At 48.7% G+C, this 22,587-nt stretch overlaps 1 protein-coding gene across 1 annotated transcript in view; it reads right to left on the bottom strand.

Moving 5' to 3' along the window:
- The window catches only part of GRSF1 (G-rich RNA sequence binding factor 1), a 98,521-nt gene that overhangs the window by 7,072 nt on the left and 68,862 nt on the right, over positions 1-22,587 (bottom strand). The window contains exons 6-8 of the mRNA XM_030190636.1: positions 18,181-18,347; positions 12,860-12,981; positions 11,163-11,298 (exon numbers count right to left, since the gene is read on the bottom strand). Of these exons, the coding sequence (XP_030046496.1) occupies positions 11,163-11,298; positions 12,860-12,981; positions 18,181-18,347 (425 nt within the window). The remainder of the gene's footprint in view (positions 1-11,162; positions 11,299-12,859; positions 12,982-18,180; positions 18,348-22,587) is intronic.

The raw sequence follows: 22,587 nt of genomic DNA, 5'->3' as shown, positions 1-22,587 counted from the left end.
TTGGGCAGGAAGAAAGGCACTGGGTGAATCGATACTCCTGCCTCAGTGAATCGCAGGAACGGTTCTCTACATGAGAGCGCCTGGAGCTCGGAAACTCTTCTGGCTGATGTGATAGCCACCAGGAAGACTGCTTTCAACGTCAGGTCCTTCAGCGATGCCCTTGGCAAGGGCTCGAAGGGCGGCTTCTGCAAGGTCCGTAGTACCAGATTGAGATTCCACGTAGGCACTATCGAGTGCAGAGGGGGGCGCAGGTGATTAACTCCTTTGAGAAAGCGTACCACATCCGGCTGTGAAGCCAGGGAAGCCCCCTTCAGACGACCCCTGAAGCAAGCTAGAGCCGCCACCTGGACTTTCTGCGAACTGAGCGACAGGCCTTTCTCCAGCCCCTCTTGCAGGAACGCCAACACTGAAGATATTGGAGCAGTGAAGGGCGATATAGAGCCTGCTTCGCACCACGACGCAAAGGTACGCCAAACCCTGGCGTAAGTGGTGGAAGTAGAGCGCTTCCTCGCTCTCAGCATAGTGGCGATGACCTTGTCTGAGAAGCCCTTCTTCCTCGGCCGCTTCCGCTCAATAGCCAGGCCCTAAGACCAAAGGGGGAGGGATTCTCCATCACCACGGGACACTGATGTAAGAGGCCCCGCTCCACTGGCAGCCGCAGAGGGCCGTCCACCAAGAGTCTGACCAAGTCCGCATACCAGGGACGTCTGGGCCAATCCGGACCCACCAGGATCACCCGGCCCGGATGCTTTGCCACCCGGCCTAGCATCCTGCCCATCATGGGCCAGGGCGGGAACACGTAGAGAAGCTCCTGTGCCGGCCACTGCTGGAGAAGAGCATCGACTCCCAGAGATCGAGGGTCCCGTCCTCTGCTGAAAAAAAGCGGCACTTGGCAATTGGCCAAGGACGCCATCAGATCCAGGCTCGGCCGGCCCCAGCGTTTCGTGATGTCCAAGAACGCCCGAGCAGACAGTTGCCACTCTCCGGGATCTAAGGTATGGCGACTGAGAAAGTCCGCCTTGACATTCATGACTCCCGCAATGTGGGCCGCCGACAGCTGTTCCAGATTCGCTTCCACTCACAGGCATAGCTTCATGGCCTCCTTGGCTAGAGGGGCGCTCCTGGTACCTCCCTGGCGATTGAAATAGGCCACAGCCGTGGCATTGTCCGACAGGACCTGTACAGGCCTCAGCACCACTACCGGGAGAAACTCTAGAAGCGCAAACCGAATGGCTCGGAGCTCCAGGAGGTTGATAGACCATTTCGTCTCTGCAGGAGACCAGAGCCCCTGCGCTGTCCGTCCCAGGCAGTGGGCTCCCCAGCCCGTCAAGCAGGCGTCCGTCATGACGACAACCCACTCCGGGGTCATAAGAGGCATTCCTGCGGACAGCTTGCCTGGCCTCAGCCACCAGCTCAGCGCCTTTCGCACCGCTGGATCCAAAGGAAGGCATGCGGCGTAATCCTCCGAGACTGGAATCCACCGCTGCAGGAGAGAGTGCTGTAGTGGTCTCATATGAGCCCTGGCCCAGGGCACTACCTCCATCGTGGCCGTCATGGAGCCCAACAGCTGCACATAGTCCCAAACCCAAAGAGTAGAGGAGGCTAGGAACTGGCCCACCTGGGTCTGAAGCTTGACACTCCGGCTGTCCGGCAGGAACACTCTGCCCACTTGGGTGTCGAATCGAACTCCCAGATACTCCAGGGACTGAGTCGGGCGCAGCTGGCTTTTCTCCCAGTTGATGATCCATCCCAGGGAGCTCAGAAGAGCAATGACCCTGTCTGTAGCTCTCCCGCACTCCGCATAGGAAGGGTCTCGGATCAGCCAGTCGTCCAGATAGGGATGGACTTGCACTCCCTCCTTGTGGAGGAAGGCCGCGATGACCACCATTACTTTGGAGAAGGTCCGCGGAGCCGTAGCCAACCCGAACGGGAGAGCTCTGAACTGGAAGTGTCGGCCCAGCACTACAAAGCGCAGAAAGCGCTGATGAGGCGGCCAGATGGGAATATGTAGGTAAGCTTCCTTGATGTCCAGGGAGGCCAGGAATTCTCCCTTTTTCACCGCAGCTATTACGGAGCGGAGAGTCTCCATCCGGAAGTGCCAAACTTTCAAGGCCTGATTGACTCCCTTGAGGTCGAGAATAGGCCGAGCAGATCCTTCTTTCTTTGGCACCACAAAGTAAATGGAGTAGCGCCCCTTGTCAAGCTGATCTACTGGCAACAGGACCACCGCGCCCAGGCGGATCAGGTTGCTCAAAGTCTGCTGCACGGCAGCTGCTTTGACCTGAGACTTGCAAGGAGAGTTTACAAACCCGTCTCTTAGGGGTCGGCAGAACTCTAGCTTGTAGCCGCCTCTGATGACTTCCAGAACCCAAGCGTCTGAGGTTACCCTGGTCCACTCGCCCAGAAACGAGGACAACCTTCCTCCTATCTGCACTGGGCCATGGACCAGGTCCCTGTCATTGGGTACGCGACCCTGGGGGCGGGCCGGAAGGACGAACCTCCGGGACGGCGGTCCCTACGAAAGGAATGCTGCTTGGGGGAGAAGTTCCGTTTGAAGGAAGCGGAGGCAGAGGAGGCCGACTTGCCCGGGCGATACCGACAGGCTTCCTGGAATCGGCCCTTAGAGGGACCAGGACAGGCACTGCCGGCCCGTGTCCTGACCTCCGGCAACCTCTTGCCCTTGGACGTGCCGAGCTCCGTCACGATCTTGTCCAGCTCGTCCCCAAACAGCAGCTTGCCTTTAAAAGGCAACTTGGCTAGGCGAGATTTAGAGGCATGGTCAGCAGACCAGTGCTTAAGCCAGAGCCACCACCGCGCAGAGACTGTCTGAGCCATGCCCTTGGCCGAGGCTCTCAAAACATCATACAGCAAGTCTGCCAAGTAGGCCAAACCCGACTCCAGGGTCGACCATTCCGCCCTCCAGGAAGGGTCCGAGGGGGAAGCACGCTGCAAAACAGTCAGGCACGCCCTAGCCACGTAGGAACCGCAAACCGAGGCTTGCAAACTCATAGCAGCCGTCTCAAAGGACGACTAAGGCCGCCTCCATTCTCCTGTCTTGGGCGTCCTTCAGGGCAGTGCCACCTTCCACCGGCAGCGCCGTTTTCTTAGTCACGGCAGTGATTAAGGAATCTACCGTGGGCCAGACAAAGGCTTTCCATTCCCCCTCAGGAAAGGGGTACAGACGGGACATAGCCCTGGCTACTTTCAGGCTCGCCTCAGGGGCATCCCATTGCGCTGAAATTAAGGTCTGCATGGCTTCATGAACGTGGAAGGTTCTAGGCGGGCGCTTCGTTCCCAGCATAATGGCGGAGACAGTAGAGGCTGAGAGAGAGCCTTCCTCTGGAGAGGCAATCTTCAAAATGCTCATGGCCTGCACAAGCAAGTTGGGCAAATCCTCTGAGCGAAAAAGCCACACTGCAGAGGGGTTGTCCGCTCCATCCGAGCGAGGATCAGTCTCTTCCATCGATTCCGCTAAGGATCTCTGGGAGAACTCAGACACGCTGCCATCATCCACATCAGAGGAGACCGAGTCCCCCGAGGGTGTAAAATCCACCCAAGGGCGCTTAAGCATAGAGGCCTCATCACCCCGATCAGAGAGGTGGGCAGGGGCAGTGTTCTGCATAAGAAAGGCTTGATGCAGCAGCAAAATGAACTCAGGGGAGAAACCCCCCAGTCTGTGCATTTCTGCAGCCTGTGCCGCAGCCCTAGAGGCGCCCTCCATCTGCGCTCCCAGTAGTGGGGGGGGGGGGAGGGGGGGAGGCGTGTTGCGCGTCCAAAATGGCGTCCGGCACGAAACTCCGAGAAGGAGCCGCGCGGGAAGAAGGGCGTTTTAATTTCGCCGTCTTCTTACAGTCGCCCAATTCAAGGGCGACCAAGCTGTTAACGTCTCCCATCTCGAGGGTGGCCCAAGAAGAAGCCGACCGAGCCATGTGGCCGGTCACAACCGGGAGGGCGGCCAGCGGGGGATGGGCGCCTAGGCCGGAAAGGCCACCGCGCCGGAGGAAAAACCGGTGAACTCTCCCTGTTCCGAAAGGGCGACTCTACCTTCGATCCCCCCGCTTCCCCGCTAGGCGCGCGAACGCGTTCCGGGGAGCGTCTTTTCGCTCCCTTGCCATCCGAGGCCATAGCCACGTGGAGACCGTTCGGGGAACCCCCTGCCCACTAGTAAAAGGTAAAAATTACCTGCTTCTTGCTCCGAGCAGCAACGACTTGTTCCAGTGAGCAGCTGCAAATGGACGTTCTTTTTGAAAATTTAAAAAAAAAATTTTTTCTTTTTTTTGTTTAACGGAGCCAGTGGGAGGGGGGAGAAAAGGAGGGACCTGGCACCACCAGGTTTGCACTTGCTCACGAAGAGCCCTCAACCCCAGGTACTCAACAAAACCTAAACAATTAGGCTTGGAGACCTAGCCAGAGCTGCTGCTGTGTGACCACACACCTGCTGAGATAGAGAACATACTGGGGAATTTCCGGCAGCACATGACCACATATAGGGAGGCAAAAGATTGCTCTCTATCTCCACCTGCTGGTAGATGGACACAACCCACCAGTCTATGGATTGATCGGCTTGATGATGGGGAAAAGGCCAATGCTCTCTTGCAGTCCAAGGTATGCAAACTGCTTTCGCCAGGGCGGGTATGAGGACGGGGAAAGAATGTTGGCAAGACAATTGACTGTTTAAGATGGAACTCAGACACCACTTTTGGCAGGAACTTAGGGTGTGTGCAGAGGACTACTCAGTTGTGATGAAATTTGATATAAGGTGCATGTACTACCAAGGCCTGAAGCTCACTGACCATACGAGCTGAAGTAACAGTCACCAAGAAAATGACCTTCCAGGTCAAGTTCTTCAGATGGCAGGTATTCAGTGGCTCAAAAGGAGCTTTCATCAGCTGAGTGAGAACGACATTGAGATCCCATGACACTGGTGGAGGTTTGAAAGGGGGCTTTGACAAAAACAAACCTCTCATAAAGCGAACAACTAAAGGCTGTGCAGAGATAGGCTTACCCTATACACGACGATGAAAAGCACTAATAGCACTAAGGTGAACTCTAACGGAGTTGGTCTTGAGACCAGACTCTGACAAGTGTAGAAGGTATTCAAGCAGGGTCTATGTAGGACAAGAAAGAGGATCTAGGGCCTTGCTGTCACACCAGATGGCAAACCTCCTCCATTTGAAAGAGTAACACCTCTTTGCGGAATCTTTTCTGGAAGCAAGATTCAGGAGACACCCTCTGAAAGACCCAAGGAGGCGAATTCTAAGCTCTCAACATCCAGGCCATGAGAGCCAGAGATTGGAGGTTGGGATGTAGAAGTGACCCCTCGTTCTGGGTGATGAGGGTTGGAAAATATTCCCATCTCCACGGTTCCTCGGAGGACAACTCCAGAAGAAGAGGGAACCAAATCTGACGTGGCCAGAAAGGTGCAATCAGGATCATGGTTCCGCAGTCTTGCTTGAGTTTCAGCAAAGTCTTCCCCACCAGAGGTATGGGAGGATACGCATACAGAAGGCCTGTCCCCCAATGAAGGAGAAAGGCATCTGACGCTAGTCTGTCGTGGGCCTGAAGCCTGGAACAGAACTGAGGGACCTTGTGATTGATCCGAGTAGCAAAAAGATCCACCGAGGGGGTGCCCCATGCTCGGAAGATCTTGCGGACTACGCCCATGTTCAGTGACCACTCGTGAGGTTGCATAATCCTGCTCAACCTGTCGGCCAGACTGTTTACGCCTGCCAGATAAGTGGCTTGGAGAAACATGCCGTGACGGCGTGTCCAAAGCCACATCTAGACAGCTTCCTGCCATGGCGAGATCCGGTGCCCCCCTGCTTGTTGCTGTAATACATGGCAACCTGATTGTCTATCTGAATCAAAATGATTTGGTTGGACAGTCGATCTCTGAAAGCCTTTAGAGCGTTCCAGATCATTCTTAATTCCAGGAGATTATCTGCAGACCTTTTTCCTGAAAGGACCAGGCTCCCTGAGTGTGGAGCCCATCTACATGAGCTCCCCACCCCAGGAGAGATGCATCCGTCGTCAGAACTTTTTGTGGCTGAGGAACTTGGAATGGTTGCCCCAAAGTCAAACTGGATCGAATCGTCCACCACTGAAGAGAATTCCGAAAGTCGGTGGACAGTAGGATGACATCCTCTAGATCCCCCACAGCTTGAAACCACTGGGAAGCTAGGGTCCATTGAGCTGATTTCGTATGTAGATATGCCATGGGCGTTACATGAACTGTGGAGGCCATGTGCCCCAGAAGTCAACATCTGCCGAGCCGTGACCTGCTGAGATGCTCGAACCATGGACACCAGGGACAGAAGGTTGTCTGCTCTTGCCTCGGGGAGATAAGCTCGAGCTGTCTGAGTGTTCAGCAGAGCTCCAATGAACTCCAATTTTTGGGCTCGGGTGAGATGGGACTTGGGATAAATTATGACGTACCCCAGTAGCTCCAGCACCTGAATAGTCATTCACATGGACTCCAGAGCACCTTCCTTCGAGGTACTCTTCACCAGCCAATCATCAAGATAAGGAAACACATGCACTCCCAGTTTGCTTAGCAACACTGCGACTACAGCTAGGCATTTTGTAAACACTCTGGGTGCAGACGCCAGACCAAAAGGCAGCACACAGTACTGATAGTGCTGAGTTCCCAGCTGGAAGCATCGAGATGTGTAAGTAAGCATCCTTTAAGTCCAGAAAGCATAGCCAATCGTTTTCCTGAATCATGGGAAGAAGGGTGCCTAGGGAAACCATCCTAAAGTTTTCTCAAATACGAAATTTGTTCAGGGCCCTTAGGTCTAGGATGGGACGCATCCCCCTGTTTTCTTTTGCACAAGGAAGTACCTGGAATAGAATCCCAGCCCTTCTTCCCATGGTGGAATGGGTTCGACCGCCCCGGCCTTTAGAAGGGCGGAGTGTTCCTCTGCAAGCACCTGCTTGTGCTGGGAGCTGTAGGACTGAGCTCCCGGTGGGCAATTTGGAGGCTTGGATTTGAGATTGAGGGTTTATCCTAACCGGACAATTTGAAGAACCAACCAGTCGGAGGTTATAAGAGGCCACCTTTGGTGAAAAAACATTAACCTCCCCCCAACCGGCAAGTCGTCCAGTACGGACATGTTTACTGAGGCTATGCTGAACTGGAGCCAGTCAAAAGCCCGTCCCTTGCTTTTGCTGGGGAGCCGCAGTGGCATTAGGCGCACGCTGTTGACGAGAACGAACGCTGGGACTGAGCCTGGGCAGGCTGCCGAGAAGCAGGAGTGTACCTACACCTAGCATAAGAATAGGGAGCACTCCTCTTCCCCCCCAAAAAAACCTCCTAGATGAGAAGGTAGTAGCAGAAGACGCCCGGCGGGACAGAGAATCCATAGCATCATTGTGCTTCTTGATCTGGTCAACTAGATCCTCTACTTTCTCACCAAAAATGTTATCTCCCTGGAGATCCCAGCACCATGTGTCAAAGGAGAACGATGACGGTGCTTCTTCGCCTTCACTCGACGCACATCATCGAGACTCCTCGGTACCGATGACATAGAATCCTCATGCCTCCTAGGGGCCAGGTCCAATGAAGGTCGTTCCCGTGGGGCCTGCATAGCAGGAGGCCTCGAGGCAGGTGGAGACCCACTTGCCTCACTGCTCCCAGCGTGAATAGGTCTTTCAGCAGCCATTACCTCTGCTCCCGACGTCGATGCTTCCCTCTAAGTTGATGTCAACGACGCTGACCTCGGTACCGATGTCGAAGGACCGGACCGAGCCCCAAAAAGCTTTTCTCATTGGGCTTCTCGAGACACTTGGGTCCGTTTCTTCATTCGAAGACACAGACTACAAGCGGCTGGGCTATGGTCGTGCCCAAGGCATTGGATACACCAGGCATGGGTATCGGTACCTGGGTCCGGTTGCACTGAGTACAACGTTTGAAGCTGCTGGGTGTCTTCAATGACATGGAAGGAAAAAGGGCTTCGGCGAAATCAAAAGACACGATTGTGCCTGTTAAAAGAAAAAAGGGCACAACCCGACCGCGTGGCCGTTGAAAACAAAGGAAACTTAAAAAGGTGGACAAAAGTAAAGGAACCTACGGGAACCTCTTTTTTTAACTGTAGAATTGAAAAGAAAATAAAGAAAAATAAAGCAAAAAGCCAAAAAATTATCAAAGACTCCTGGGCCTGAGAGGAGCACAGAAAAAACTCTAGCGCACAACACGGAGAAAAGAAAACTGATGCACACTCACGCGGCGGGCGGGAAATCAGTCCACGCATGCTCGCCAGAAAACTCTGGCAAAACTTTGTTTATATTTTGCTTGCAAAACGCCAATTCTTGGGCCGACGCGGATGGGACAACTTCCCTATCAGGATAGGCTGAAGAGGCTGGGGCTCTTCAGCTTGGAGAAAAGGCGGCTGAGGGGAGATATGATAGAGGTCTATAAGATAATGAGTGGAATGAAACGGGTCGATGTGGAGCGTCTGTGTACGCTTTCCAAAAATATGGACAAGGGGGCATGCGATGAAGCTGCAGTGTGGTAAATTTAAAACGAATCAGAGGAAAATTTTCTTCACTCAACGTGTAGTTAAACTTTGGAATTCGCTGCCGGAAAAAGTGGTTAAGGCGGTTAACTTAGCCGACTTCAAAAAAGGGTTGGACGGCTTCCTGGAGGAAAAAGTCATAGAATGTTATTGAATGGACGAGGGAATAATACAATATTTCTAGGATGGGCGGGACAAATTGCTTGTTCTTTTGGCCCTTGGTCTGTCCCAGCATGGCGATGCTTATGTACTTATGTATGTGAGAACGAGCAGCCTGCTTGTCCTCGGAGAAAACTGAATTCTGCTAGTGACATCAGCAGCATAAGCTAAGGTACTCCCTGGAACAATCCAGTAGTTTTCTCTATCTTCAGTAGGTGGTAGATTGTGCAGACAATTGTCCTGTCCCTGGCCTAGCTCCCTGCTGTGCTGACTGCAGCCACACAGTGTGGTCGAGCCTGCCACTCCCAGGTCACAGTCTCAGGACTGTACCTGGTTGAGCTTGGAGCGTGGCTCCAAAGCCCCCAGTCGTACTTCTTAATGCCAGTGTGTGAGGCCTTGGCTCAGTCCTACAGAGCCTTGCCGGTCCCCACCCCCCTCACCTTTCTTGCCTGTTCACCCTGTTTGGGTGTACTCCCCTCCATGGGCTCCCCTGCAACTCCTAGGCTTTCCAAAAGTGTTCGCTTCAGCAGCACATATACCAAAAAAAAAAAAAAATCAATTGGCCTGGCTAGCTTTATGCCTTCTGTCAGGGGCCAATGCTATAGTAAAGAACTAAGTAGGGAATTTCCCTCTAGGCACATCCAGAGAGAGCTAGAGACAGCAGAGATGCTGGAACCCACAGCCAAGGTAGGCTGGGGCAATTAGAAATGCATCTACCATGTGGTAGAGCACGGTGACGGCACACGCTGCATGGCATTCAGAACCAGAAGCTGAGCAGGGATAATGGATTATTTTTATAGGGTGTAAATGTGGACTCTGTCTGTCTTTTCTCTCAATGAGCATTTTACATGTGCACATTGGCAGTTAGAATCCTGTGCACCCCAGGTCCCCTGGTGTTTCTTTTTGTTCCAGAGCTTGACCCAGACGGTTAAACGGGCCCTGCACAGGACTTACAATGACGATTTCTTGCACAAACTTAAGGCAGGCGTGAAACCGTAGTTGTTCAGTCTAGCATATGAGGACGATTAGGGTCCCCTGTTCCTACTGCCGCATTTTCTTCTTTATCCTCCCTCCACTTTTTTTTTTTTTTACAGATCAGAATTTATCCTTTTGTATCATGTCCTTGGATGTCTCTTGTACTGTATTTTGTTCTGCTTCTTTTCTTGATGTTACTGTAACTTGGGTGGTATAAAAAACGTTCTAACAAATATAAAATCTGCCAGTGTAAGGAGCACAACACAGAAAACAGTTTAGGCAGTCCATCACATGACCTGGATGCCACAGATTCCTGCTTAGATCTTAGGAAGCAATCGCCCTTAATTCTCACTCCTGGGTTTTGTTTTTAACTGTGATTTGACAATTCCTTCAACTCATAAAGAAACTTCGGACTGCTGAAAACACAGCAGCCAGGCTTATATTTGGAAAAATGCGATTCGAAAGCGCCAAATCCCTCCGAGAAAAACTATACTGGCTACCAATCAAACAGCGTATTGCTTTCAAAGTCTGCACCATGGTCCATAAAATTATCTACGGCGAAGCCACGGCATACATGACAGACCTCATAGACCTACCAACAAGAAACACAATCGGATCATCACAAACATACAAATCAATCCATGCATCCAGTTTCTCCAACATAAGCACACAGCTGTGGAACACTCTACCAAAAACCGTGAAAACAATGTACGACCACCTAAACTTCCAGAAATCACTAAAAACCAACCTGTTCAAAAACGCATACCCCATCGACCCAACTTAAGTGCCTAAACCCTGCAACACAACGATACCAAAGCTTGTAACAGACTATTCATAACTCTTCCTCTCTATGATTCCCGGGGATAGTGCTGGGCAGACTTATACGGTCTGTGCCCTGAAGAGCACAGGTACAAATCAAAGTAGGGTATACACAAAAAGTAGCACATATGAGTTATCTTGTTGGGCAGACTGGATGGACCGTGCAGGTCTTTTTCTGCCGTCATCTACTATGTTACTATGTATGTGTCTCTAACACATGATCCTTATCCGACCACAGTAATTCCATGTATTTGTTTCTATACCAGAGATGGTGAATGCCTCATCGGTACAATGTAAGCCACATTGAGCCTGCAAATAGTTGGAAAATGTGGTATACAAATGTAACAAATAAAATAAATAAATAAATGTTCTGTTGGCTACTGAATGTGTATAATATGGAAGTAGAGGGGAGCAATACCTTGCCACCTGACCCAGTTGGAGATTCAATTATCTTAAGACCTTGGACAAAACAAGACAATTAAGGGAGATGATGTTATCACCATGGGCTGCTGTTAAGAAGTGTTATTTCACTGCTAACCTGGGTTATTAGTAACTACATCTCATTGCATAAAAAAGGGGGCCTGTGCTAAAATATCACAAGTTAACCAGTCTTATGTAGCCCACATCCTTACATCTCATTATTTAAAACAACTCAAGTACAAAGAGAGCCAAAAGCCTCAGCACTGCAGTACTTACCAATGTTAGAATTGTCTTTCCACATAGCAACGAGGGCGTCCTGATGAGTTGCAAATTCCACATCTGCTTCCCCAATAGCCTTTCCATCAGGTCCATATACAATCTTGATCTTCACAGGAGTCAATGGATGGAAAAACTAAAATCAATGAGGGGGGGGGGGGAAACACCTTAATGCTACAAGTTCTCCTGAAGGAGCCCCAGACTAGCCCCTTTCTCTTCTGACCTTCTGGAATCGGTCTAATTATTGACCAAAATGTAGGGTTGTTTTTTTTCTTCTCTTAAGATATTACTCTAGTCTTACCTGGTTCTATGGCTTGAATGAATTTACTTTCCTATTTTAACTGGTGTTTTGTTTCACTTTTCAATGCTCTATATTTTATGGTGTAAACTGCCTTGCAACGTTCACAGAAAAAGACAGTATTAAAGAAAAAAAAACATAATTTTTAAGACAATATCTTCTAATTAAGAGGTCTTCTAATATCCCATCCTTACATATATAAAAATATATTTACATATGCCAGCGCTAGAGCTTTTTCTGCAGCACCTCCCGCTTTATGGAATAAAACTCCCATAAAAAGCAAGGCCTGAGTTATTCAGGAAAAATTTGAAAACCTGGGCATTTTAATAAGTTAACTGTGACTGTACGGTATACTATTGGTGTAAGAACACTACTCATACTTGACGACTCTCTTCTGCTTAATTTATTTCTAGTGGACATGATCACTGTATCTTTGTGTGTGTGTATATACACACACATAGACATATATGGGCTTTTTAGCATTTAGCATGCTCTAATTCCATTAGCACACGCTAAGCTTTAGTAAATGGGCCCCAGAGAGGCTTATTTTCAAAGCACTTAGCCTCCCAAAGTTCCATAGAAACATATGGAACTTAGCCTCCCAAAGTGCTTTGAAAATATGCCTCATAGTGTGCATTTTTTTTTTCTTAAAGAGAGCGCACTACTGCACATGGTTCACGCTCTTTCCAGTGGGGTGTGCATGTGCAAACAATCATGCATGCATGCCATCTATAACTTAGGGGCCCTTTTACTAAGGTGCCTATGCGCGTCAATTTGGAACTACTGCGTGCCCTGGGCGGTAATTCCATTTTTTGCACGCGTCCTACACGCAGCAGAAAATATTTTTTTATTTTCTACATGTGTGGCGCTAACTGGGCAGTAATCGGCAGTGTACGCATGATGAAGATTACCGTCCGGTTAACACGTGGTGGTAAGGTCTCAGGCCCAAAATGGACGCGCACCAATTTTCATTTTGCCACACATCCATTTTTGCCCCCCCCCCCCCCCACACACACACACACAAAAGGGCCTTTTTTGCAGGCGCATTGAAAAATGGACTTGCGCGCATCCAATGCACGTGTCTACAACCGAGCAGGCCATTTTTCGGTGCACCTTGGTAAAAGAGCCCTTTAGTTAATTATGTATTGACAAATCACACCACACTTATTTTACGTATTAAAATGGACCCATCCCTTGTGATTTGTAATCAGGAAAAGTGAACCACACATTTTCAAATAATATCAAATTATAGGAAACTGGTAGGAGGTTAACTCTATTTTTCGGCTTGTAAAATGCTTTGGGCAATCTCTTGGAATTGATAAGGGGGGGTTAAGTATGAAACAGAAAGAGCTCACTTTACTGCACTCAGGTTTATTTTATTTTTTTTAACAGGACCTACATGGACAATGTCTTGACCAGTGACGTGGAAAGGCAAACCCTTCACATGGACAATATGCACCGATGTGCTATTCCCACACTTTGGAACATCCAGGGACATGGAAGACGCATCCTCGGCAAACTCTGTAAATTGCATATATTGTAACACAATACAGCAAAGCATTAGAACCTTGTCCATTTCTTTACTTTTCATTAAGACATTTTTCTACCTAAGCTCACCACCTTCTCCCTCTCTTCCAGGGATCCCATGCAAAATCAATTAGCTTCTCTCTCTTCCCACCTCATTATCAGCCTGTACAATGCTCAACAATGGAAATGTAATTCATGGTCATCTTTCAGATGGCCGAAAAGGATCTGAAAGTGGAGTGAGCCTTTTCAGCTCTATCAGTTGTGACCATTACTTTTTTCTTCCCTTTTTCTACTATGCCTCTAAATAAGCAAATTGGAGGGGGAGGTAGGGCAGAAATGGGGGAGAATTCACAACTGTATAAATATAGAAAACAAGGTGGGTAAAGGAAAGCAAGGAGCAGTATTTCAGGTACGGACACTGTAAAAGTCAGCATATAAGCAGGGAAACCAGAGGAGAACAGTGTAAACAAACTCCCACATAATCAAGAATAAAGGCAGAAGCAGAGTAGCACACATTCTGGAGATGCATGGCTATGTAGATGGTGTCAAGAAGAGCACTGTTGATTTTCAGGACAGGGCCACTGATCAAACATGATATCCACCTGTCAGAGAAGAGACAAAGCTCATTTTCAAAGCACTTACAAAGTTCCATATTAACCTATTGACCATTGTAAGTCTAAGTGCTCTGAAAATACGCCTCCATGTGTCTTCCAGACAGGAGCGGTTGCACAGGGCCCCGCGCTCCTAAGGGCCCCGCATCACTGGCACGTCTGTCCTCCTGTCTCGGAACACCTCCCTGCATCCGTATTTCAGTAGAGAGCATCAGGCAGTGGGAGTGATTTCCATATCTCATCAGCTACTGAGCCCAGAGCCTCCTCGCTGCTGCGTCCCACCCCCTTTTGATGTCACTTCCTGCTTGTGCAATGATGGGATGCAGCAGTAAGGAGGATCTGGGCTTGGCACCTGACAGGATATGAAATAGAGAATGACACGGGAGCGGGTAATCGCAGTAAACTGCAGTAATCCGCAGTAAAACCGCAGGAATGGGGGAAACGTTCAAAGTTTTACCGTGGGTGCAAAAAGAGGTTATTTCCCCGCCCCGCAGGAGCAGTAATAACCCCTGCACCCGTGGTACAACAGACGCCTACCCATGGGCGTAGTTGGTGCAACGCTGCAGGCGGCTCTTCCTGCCCTCAGCTCCCGGACAGGCTTCCTCTTCGTTCCTTCCTGTCCCCCCCTTGCGCGCATTTAAACCTTTTATTTTCCTCGCAGCGACGGCAGTGAACCACACAACACACCGGGCTCGCCTCCAGCCTTTCCCTTCCCTCACTCAGTGTCCCGCTTTCTTGCGAAGATGTATTTCATGTTTCACTGAGGGAAGGGAAAGGCTGGAGGCGAACCTGCTGTGTTGTATGCTTCACTGCCGTTGCTGCGAGGAAAATAAAAGGTTTAAACACGCAGGGGAGGGGGGGGGGCAGGAAGGAATGGAGAGGAGGCTGTCGGCGAGCTGAGGGAGGGCAGGGAGAATCGCTGGACATGGAAGCGAGGGGAGGGGAGGGGGAGAAAAGAGATCACTAGACATGGAGAGGAGAGGAGGGGAGGGGGAGAGAAGAGATCGCTGGACGGGGAGAGGAGGGGAGGGCAGGGGAGAGGAGAATTGCTGGACATGGATGGATAAAGGGGAGGGCAGGGGAGAGAGGACAATTGCTGGACATGGATAGATGAATGGAGGGGGCAGGGGAGAGAGCAAGTTTGCTGGATATGGGTGGATGGAGGGGAGGGAAGTCAGGAAGGATATGCACACAGGGCCGGTCAAACCCGGTAAGCGGGGTAAGCACTGCAGGGGGGGGGCGCGCCTGCCTTCAAGGGCGCCACTGCGGCGCCATACCGCACCGCCCTTGGGGCTTTAAATATTTAATTTACCTCCGTCCCAGCAGCTGCGCCATTTGAAAGCCCTGCCCTGTCTCTAGCCTTCCCTCCTTTCTTGAGTTCGTTCCACAGAGTCCCGCCTTCTGACATCATTTCCTCGAGGGCTGGACTCTGAGGGAACGAACTCATGAAGGGATGGAAGGCTAGAGATGGGCAGGGCTTTGAAATGACACGGCCGCTGGGACGGAGGTAAATTAAAAAAGACTTAAACCAAGCAGGGTGGGAAGAAGAAAAAGGGGGATGTTGGGGGGAGAAGAGGGCGGGCAGGTGTCCATAAATGGGAGGGGGATGGGGGCGAAGGAGAATCACTGGACTGGGGCAGGGTGGGAGAAGAGAGAAAGGAGATGCGGGGGGGGGGGGGGGGGAGCACGCCAACTCATAGTCTGCAGGGGGGCGCCAGAGACCCTAGGACCGGCCCTGGATGCACATGGATGGAGGGGAGGGAAGAGACGAGAAACGTTGGACAAGGATGGAGGGAAGGAAAGCAACACCAAACTTTGTGGAGGGGGAGAGGGAGGGAGGGAAAGTGACACCGGATTGGAGGGAAGGAAGAAGGGAGGGAGGGAGAGTGGCACGACCTTGCAAGGGGGAAGAGGAAGGAAGGGCATGGGGTATAGGACCTTGGAAGCAAGGGAATGAAAGAGAGAAATGGATGGAGCTGGGGACTGATAGGTTGAAGAGATCCAGTGGAGGGTAGATGAGGGCTAATAGGATGGGAATGAGGGCTAAGGAAGTGGGTGAAAAACGATAGGGGTTTAGGAGACTGGATATTAAGTGAGAGACAGAGGGAGCAATGGTAAAAGCTAGTAGGTAGATGAGAAGTGAAACAGAGACTAAGGTGAGAGAAAGGGAGATAAACACAAAAAGTGGGTGGGTGTGGGGGGGGGGGGGGGGGGGGGGGAGACATGAAATGAAAGGTCACTGCCAGACAGATGTAGAGAAGAAATGGAAACGCCAATGTGGAAAAGAATTTAGAGAAGGTGGAAAGTGGAAAAGAGTCTGGGACCAGCCCAATTAGAAAAATAAAGTGCTTGGACAACAAAGATAGAAAATAAATATTTTTATTTAATACTTTCTAAGGACTGAGATGTGCCTGCTTTGTGAAATGTACATCTTTTCTATTTTGCAGAGTGCAAGAGAAAACACATTTGTTTCTCTTTTACTAGTGTTTACCTGCCTTTCCTGAGGGAGATCTCTATTTCAGTTTTTCTGTGGTTCCCTGTTTTGTATAGTGAGAAAAGAATTAAATGAGCTTAGGGTTGTAGAATGATTAGAAAATTTAGTGCTCATTATTGCTTGTTATGTGAATGAATATTCCATCACTGTTTCATTATTGCTTGCCAGACCAGTCCAGTATTATTACATTTTAAGGGCATTTGTTTTAATTCACGTATGCAGTCCTTACATGCATATGATTTTGCTTTTTAAACTCAAAGGTAAATCTTAAGTGTGGTTAAACAGCGAGGCTTCTGTGGATAGGGACAGAGTTCGCGGGGACGGGGACAAACTTTGTCCCCGCGTCATTCTCTAATATGAAAATCGATGCCGCTATCTGCAGCTCTCTACTGAAACACGGTGGATGCACATCAAGGTACGGGGTGAGGTGGGGTTCTGAGAGCTCTAAACCTCCTTTTAAACTCTGAACTGGTCTGCACAGGGCCCCGCAATTGCTAAGACCAGCCCTGCTTCCAGAACAGGCTGGCTAACCCAAACAGGATTGTCAAGAGTGGACAAAGCCCTTACAGTGAGTAAAACATTAAACACTGGTATCACAATGGAAAAAAAGGGCAGTATCTGGAAATCTATATATACTAATGTCTACAACGTTAGAAATAAAGTCCTAGATCTAGAGGCAGTTGTTGAAGAAGCTGACTCAGATTCGGTGGTGGTAACCTAGATGTGGTACACACTGTTAATGAGGAACTAGGTAAACTAAAAGTAGCTCAAGCGATGGTACTGGAGAGAATACTTCTGACAGTATTCAGAGAAGTTGAGAAATTCTAGCGGCTCCACCCTCTGACCTTTTCAACATTTCCTTAGCAACGAGCGTGCACCAAGTGAACTGGAGACGGGTAGATATGGCTCTTCTTTACAACCTTGGAGGTATGGAGGTGGCTGGTTAGCTTGACTTTAGTGGTAAGTAAATTAACTGAATCATTGCTGAAACAGAGAATAGTACAGTTTCCTTAATTCAGTGTATTACAGGGTCCAAGAGTTTTACTAGAGGTAGCTTTTTGTCAGAAGAATCTGATTAATTTGTCTGACTGAATGACCAGAAAATTGGACTGAGAGAAAATGCTAGATGTGGTGTACTTGGATTTCAGTATGGCCTTTGACAGTTTCACCTTGACTTATAAACTGAGCACCTTTGGTATAAGCCCTACAGTGACCAAACAGGTTGGAAACTGGTTAAGAAAGAAGTGATAAAGAGCAGTAGTACAAAGAGGAAAGGGGTCATAGGGCATATAGCAGGGAAAAACGTTTTTGGAGAAGTTCTTCTCAACATTTTTATGTGATATAGTGGAAAAGAATTTAATACTAAAAAATGCAAGATCGTGCATTTCTGTTGCAAAAAAAGCCAAGAGAGAGCAGTGCAGTGTAAGGGATGAAATGATTCTGTGTACAAAAGAAAAGCAGGGCTTGGGGCTGATGGTATCTGATGATTTTCAGGTGGCCAAACGGGTATAAATGATGGCTTATATTTTATACTAACACCAGAAGGATGCATAGGGAGAGGAATGGCCAGCAGGAAAAAAAAAAGGCGATAGTGCCTCTATGTAAGTCTCTGATGAAATCTCATGTGGTCCTACTATGTAAAATTCTGGAAAGTACACCTTCAAAGGATATAAGCAGGAGTTGGTCCAGAAAGTGACTACTAAAATAATCAACGGGCACAGAATTAAAGATCTCAACATGTAGATCCTAAAAGACAGGCAGGATACCAGGAGATACAAAAGCAACATTTAAGCAACTCTAAGGTATAAAATGCACAGGAATTGGATCTCTTTCAATGGAATGGCAGCTCAAAAGTAAGAGGTCAGAGGGTGAGGGAAAAATGGTAATCTTAGGAAATTTCTTTACTGAAAAGGTGACAGATGTATGGAACAGCCTACCAGCAGAGGTAGTCGAGCATAAACAATTCCTGATGTCAAGAAAGCACGAACAAGCACAGGGGATCCCCGAGGAAGAGAAAGTGACTGTAGACAGTAGCTAAGCATGGGGCCACATGGTCTTTTCCTGCCATTATATTGTTTCTATGCTTACCATGTTTTCTCTCTTTCTTAGGAGATGAACGGGAGCTTGAATCTGTTTCAGATGCTTCTGCATCATTTGCTGGGTGTACGGCTTTAGCAGCTGCAGCAAACTGCATCGCCTCCTTTTCCCTGGAGATTGGAATTTCACTCTTTCTGCTTGGGAATATCTCTATATACCTATATGGAGAAGAAAGAAAAAAAAAAAGAGATATTCTGTCTCACTTTACTGTTATTTCTGCAATACATGAAGGTATCAGCAGATAAGGGGTATCTAGTATGAAAGGTCAGAACAAAGCCAACATATACAAAGAAATGCAGGGTCCTTCAAATTATGGTTAGACATGAAGGGAGGTTGTTTATGAGTATCAGGGTATATTTGGAAAACCCATCCATGCTCTTTTCCCACATATGAGCTGTGATAAATGAAATTTCTGAAGAACACATAAAAGGTAAACCATCCAGGTCATCTGAATAGTGTTTTAATGGAAAAGATGGCACAGTAACACCCAATACTGCTGTTTCACTCTGCTTGCTACGACTCCTTTTCACCTATGACTTCTCATACATCGTTTCCCCATCCACTGCATGTTCAAGTCCTGTGGGGATTTCACAACTGGTATCTTCTACATAAACAGCGAGTCTAAATTTATGCATATACACACACATTTATATGTGCAATATACAATGGTAAAGGGGCTGCACGCTAAGACTCCTGCCATCAAGAAATGCATTTTTCAACTCATTTTGCTGGATTCAATCCCTTGACCCTGCGTACTGTAAACATGTGGCTGAGTCACAGAGGCCACTCCTGTATCCCAAGTTCAAGGGAACCTGAGTTGCAGTAGTAGAAAGAATAATTATGTCTTACCTGATAATTTTCATTCCATTAGTCCTTCCTACTATTCCAGAACCTGTAGGATAGCTGTGTCCATCAACCAGCAGATGGAAATAGAGAACTGAAAATTGAGTTGAGACATATCTCTCTTGGCATCCAGTACGACTCCTCAGTATCTATGTAGACAAGCAGTAAGGATAAACTCAGAATACTCAGAATAAGCACAACAATCAAACAACTTCCTAACCTAACACAAATCAGACAAGCAAACATACATAGACCTCACTCATCTCTGGAAAACTTGGAGAACAAGAGATATGCAGGAAGCACCATGCAAGGTGGCAGTTGTTATTTGACCCATTACTTCGCACCAACTAAACCTATCAGAAACCTCAGGCAGGTCTCTCCATTAGTGGGAAGGACTAATGGAAAGAAAATTATCAGTTAAGACCTAATTTCTCATTCAATTACGTAGCTGCCCACTATTCCAGAACCTGTGGGATTTTTAAAAGCAATCCCTGGAGTGGGTGGGATCCTGGCACCACCGCCCAGAGGACAGAAGCCCCAAAACTGGCTTCCAAGTGTGCTGCAACTTCCACCATGTAATGTTTGGCAAGAGAATGCAGCGTTGACCAAGTCGCCATCTTGCAAATTTCTGCTGGAGACAGGTAATCGCCCAGGATGTTGCTGTATGCCTTGTAGAATGAGCCCGAAAGGCCTAAGGAGCCTGCTTCCACGCATGCAAATAAGCTGACATGAGTCTCCTTCAGCCATCTAGCAATTGTGGGCTTGGAAGCCATAAAGACCAAGCCACTGCTTACCAAAAAGCACAGTCTGCGAAACTCATTTGGGACTTCCAGATACTTAATGAAGACTACTCATATGGAGAAGCTTCAAGGAAAAATACTGAGCCTCTTCATCCTCTCTGTGAAAGGACAGAAGCTCTATAGATTGAGATGAAATGCTAATACCACTTTCGGAAGAAAGGAACGATCTGTGCATAGGAAGGAACCATGACACTCTGAAATGTGGAGAAAAGGATCCTGACAAGAGAGCCTAAAGTCCCACAACCCTATCTTTTACCTAAAATCTTTCAAGGGAGCCTTCTGGAGTGGCTCAAAAAGAGACTTCTGACAAGCACAAAGGACTAAATTAGGGTTCCACTCTGGACACAGCATATGAAAGAGAGGCCCACAAGTGGCCTGCTCTCCCCAAGAATTGAGCGATATCTGGGTAAGCCACAAAACACATCTTCTGTAATCAGCCCCTGAAACAGGCCAAAGCCACAATCTGAACTTTTAGAGAACCCAAAGCCAATCCTTTCTAAAGACCTGCCTGGAGGAACACTAGGATGTGTGGGATCTGAGCAGAGAAGGGAGAAAGTCCACGCTTGCAACACCAGCCCTCTAACATCCTCCACACTCTCACATATGCCATGGATGTAGAGTGTTTCCAAGACTGAAGCAAGGTATCAATGACTGAATCAGAATAGCCTTTTTGTCTCAACTGAGCCCTTTCAATGGTCAAGCCAAAAGACCAAAGGGGCACGGATCCTCCATGAGCACTGGACCTTGCTTCAGTAGGCTGTGTAGCTGCAGAAGATGGAGAGGATCCCTGTCCAGCTGTTGAATCAGGTCCATGTACCACAGTCTCCACAGCCAATCCAGGGCTACAAGAATTACTCAACCTCAGTGCAATGTGATTGATCCTTTTCAACATGCAGCCTAACATGGGCCAAGGAAGGAAGACATACAGTATATGTGTCTCTGGCTAGAGCTGCAGTACGGCATCAATCCCGGTTCTGACAGCTGAAGAAATCAGGCACTTTGGCATTCTTTTCTGTTGCCATAAAGTCCAGAAGCAGAGAACCCTGGCTGGACAGTTCCCATTCTCCTGGGTCTAAGGAATGCCTCAAGTTCACCTCTACATTCAAGGATCCAGCGATGTGAGCTGTCGACAAGCAGAGAAGATTTTTCTCCACCCAACTCATGAGGAAGGCCACACCTCCAACGGCTGCAGGACCCACCTTGCTTCTTTATATAAGCCATCGCAGTTGCATTGTCTGAGACAACTCATACCAGGGCCCAAAGTTGTGTAAGGCATTCTGCACTGCCCTGAGCTCCAAGCAATTTATCAACCACGACTCCTGTCCAGGAGTTTGTGCCAGATGCAACCTGTAATGAGCTCCACAACCCAACTTGCTGGTGTCCATTGTCCCCATCTCCCATTGTGTTATCGGAAAGGGAGCTCTGATGGTCAACTTCCTGGGCAACAACCACCACCGCCAACTTGCTGGTGTCCATTGTCCCCCATCTCCCATTGTGTTATCGGAAAGGGAGCTCTGATGGTCAACTTCCTGGGCAACAACCACCACCGCATACTCTTGTCTGCCAACCAGCATTCAAGGAAGATGAAGGTCATATTTCTGTGACACCAGAGACCAGCAGATAAGAGACTCCTGTAATGGCCCTTGCTCATGGCACCACTTCCATCGCGGCTGTCAATGACCCCAAAATCTGGATGTAGTCCCAGACCCTGGACCTGCCTTGAACCTCCTGCATTTCGTGAGAAAGATCCTCACTCTTGCTGTATCAAATAAAATGCCTATACACCAGCATCTGCAACAGTGTTATAAGTCTGCTTTTCTCTAAATTGATCACCCAATCCAATGACTGCGGAAGACGGACAACTCTGTCCATCATCGCCACACTGCCCGAATAGGACAACACATGAATGAACCAATCGTCGAGATACGGGTGAACGCTTATTTCCTGGCACTGAAGGAAGGTTGCCACCACACCACCATAGCCTTGGTGAACGGTCTTGGTGGTGTGGCAAGACCGAAGGGCAAAGCCCTGAACTGGAAGTGCCGGCCCAGCACCACAAAAAATAGAAACCTCTGATGCAACAGCCATACGGGTATGTACATCTCTTTGAGATCGAGGGCAATGAGAAATTCTCCCACTTGAACATAAGCTATGACTGCTCTTAATGTTTCCATGTGAAAGTAGGACACTCAAGAGACAGAAGTTTAGACCTTTGAGATCTAAAACCAAATGAAAGGTGCCTTCCCTCTTTGGGACAATGAAGTGGACGGAGTATCTGCCTTGTCTCTGTTCAGCCTGAGGAACTGAAACAATGGCCCTGAGTGCCAGCAAGGAATCTACAGTGGCCTGAACCTCAACTGCCTTGGTTCCCTTTCAACAAGGAAACTTCAAGAAGAGAGGCGTGACCAGGCAGGAGAACTCCAACTTGTAACCTTCTGTAAGAATATCCAGATCCCACTGGTCTGACATGATTTTGACCCACACCTTCCCAAACTCCTGAAAACGTCCTCCCACTGAAGGAAGAGAAGAGTGGACCACCGTGCATCACTGCAAAGCTCAGGAGGCACTGGGCACTCTAGCTGACTGAGAGAACTTTATGTCTGCACGAAAAGGAAGACTGGCATGCCTGAAAGTGGGACTTCTGACCATATCACTGACAACCAGGCCAGTATGGTCTGCAGTCTCGAAATCAAGATCGAGAGCCCCCTGAAGATGGACGACCAGAAGCTTTTGGCTTACCTTCCGGTAACCGCTG

This window comes from Microcaecilia unicolor, chromosome 2 (genome assembly GCF_901765095.1).
Source record: "Microcaecilia unicolor chromosome 2, aMicUni1.1, whole genome shotgun sequence".
NCBI classification, from domain to species: domain Eukaryota; kingdom Metazoa; phylum Chordata; class Amphibia; order Gymnophiona; family Siphonopidae; genus Microcaecilia; species Microcaecilia unicolor.
This window is presented reverse-complemented; position numbering and strand designations above follow the sequence as displayed.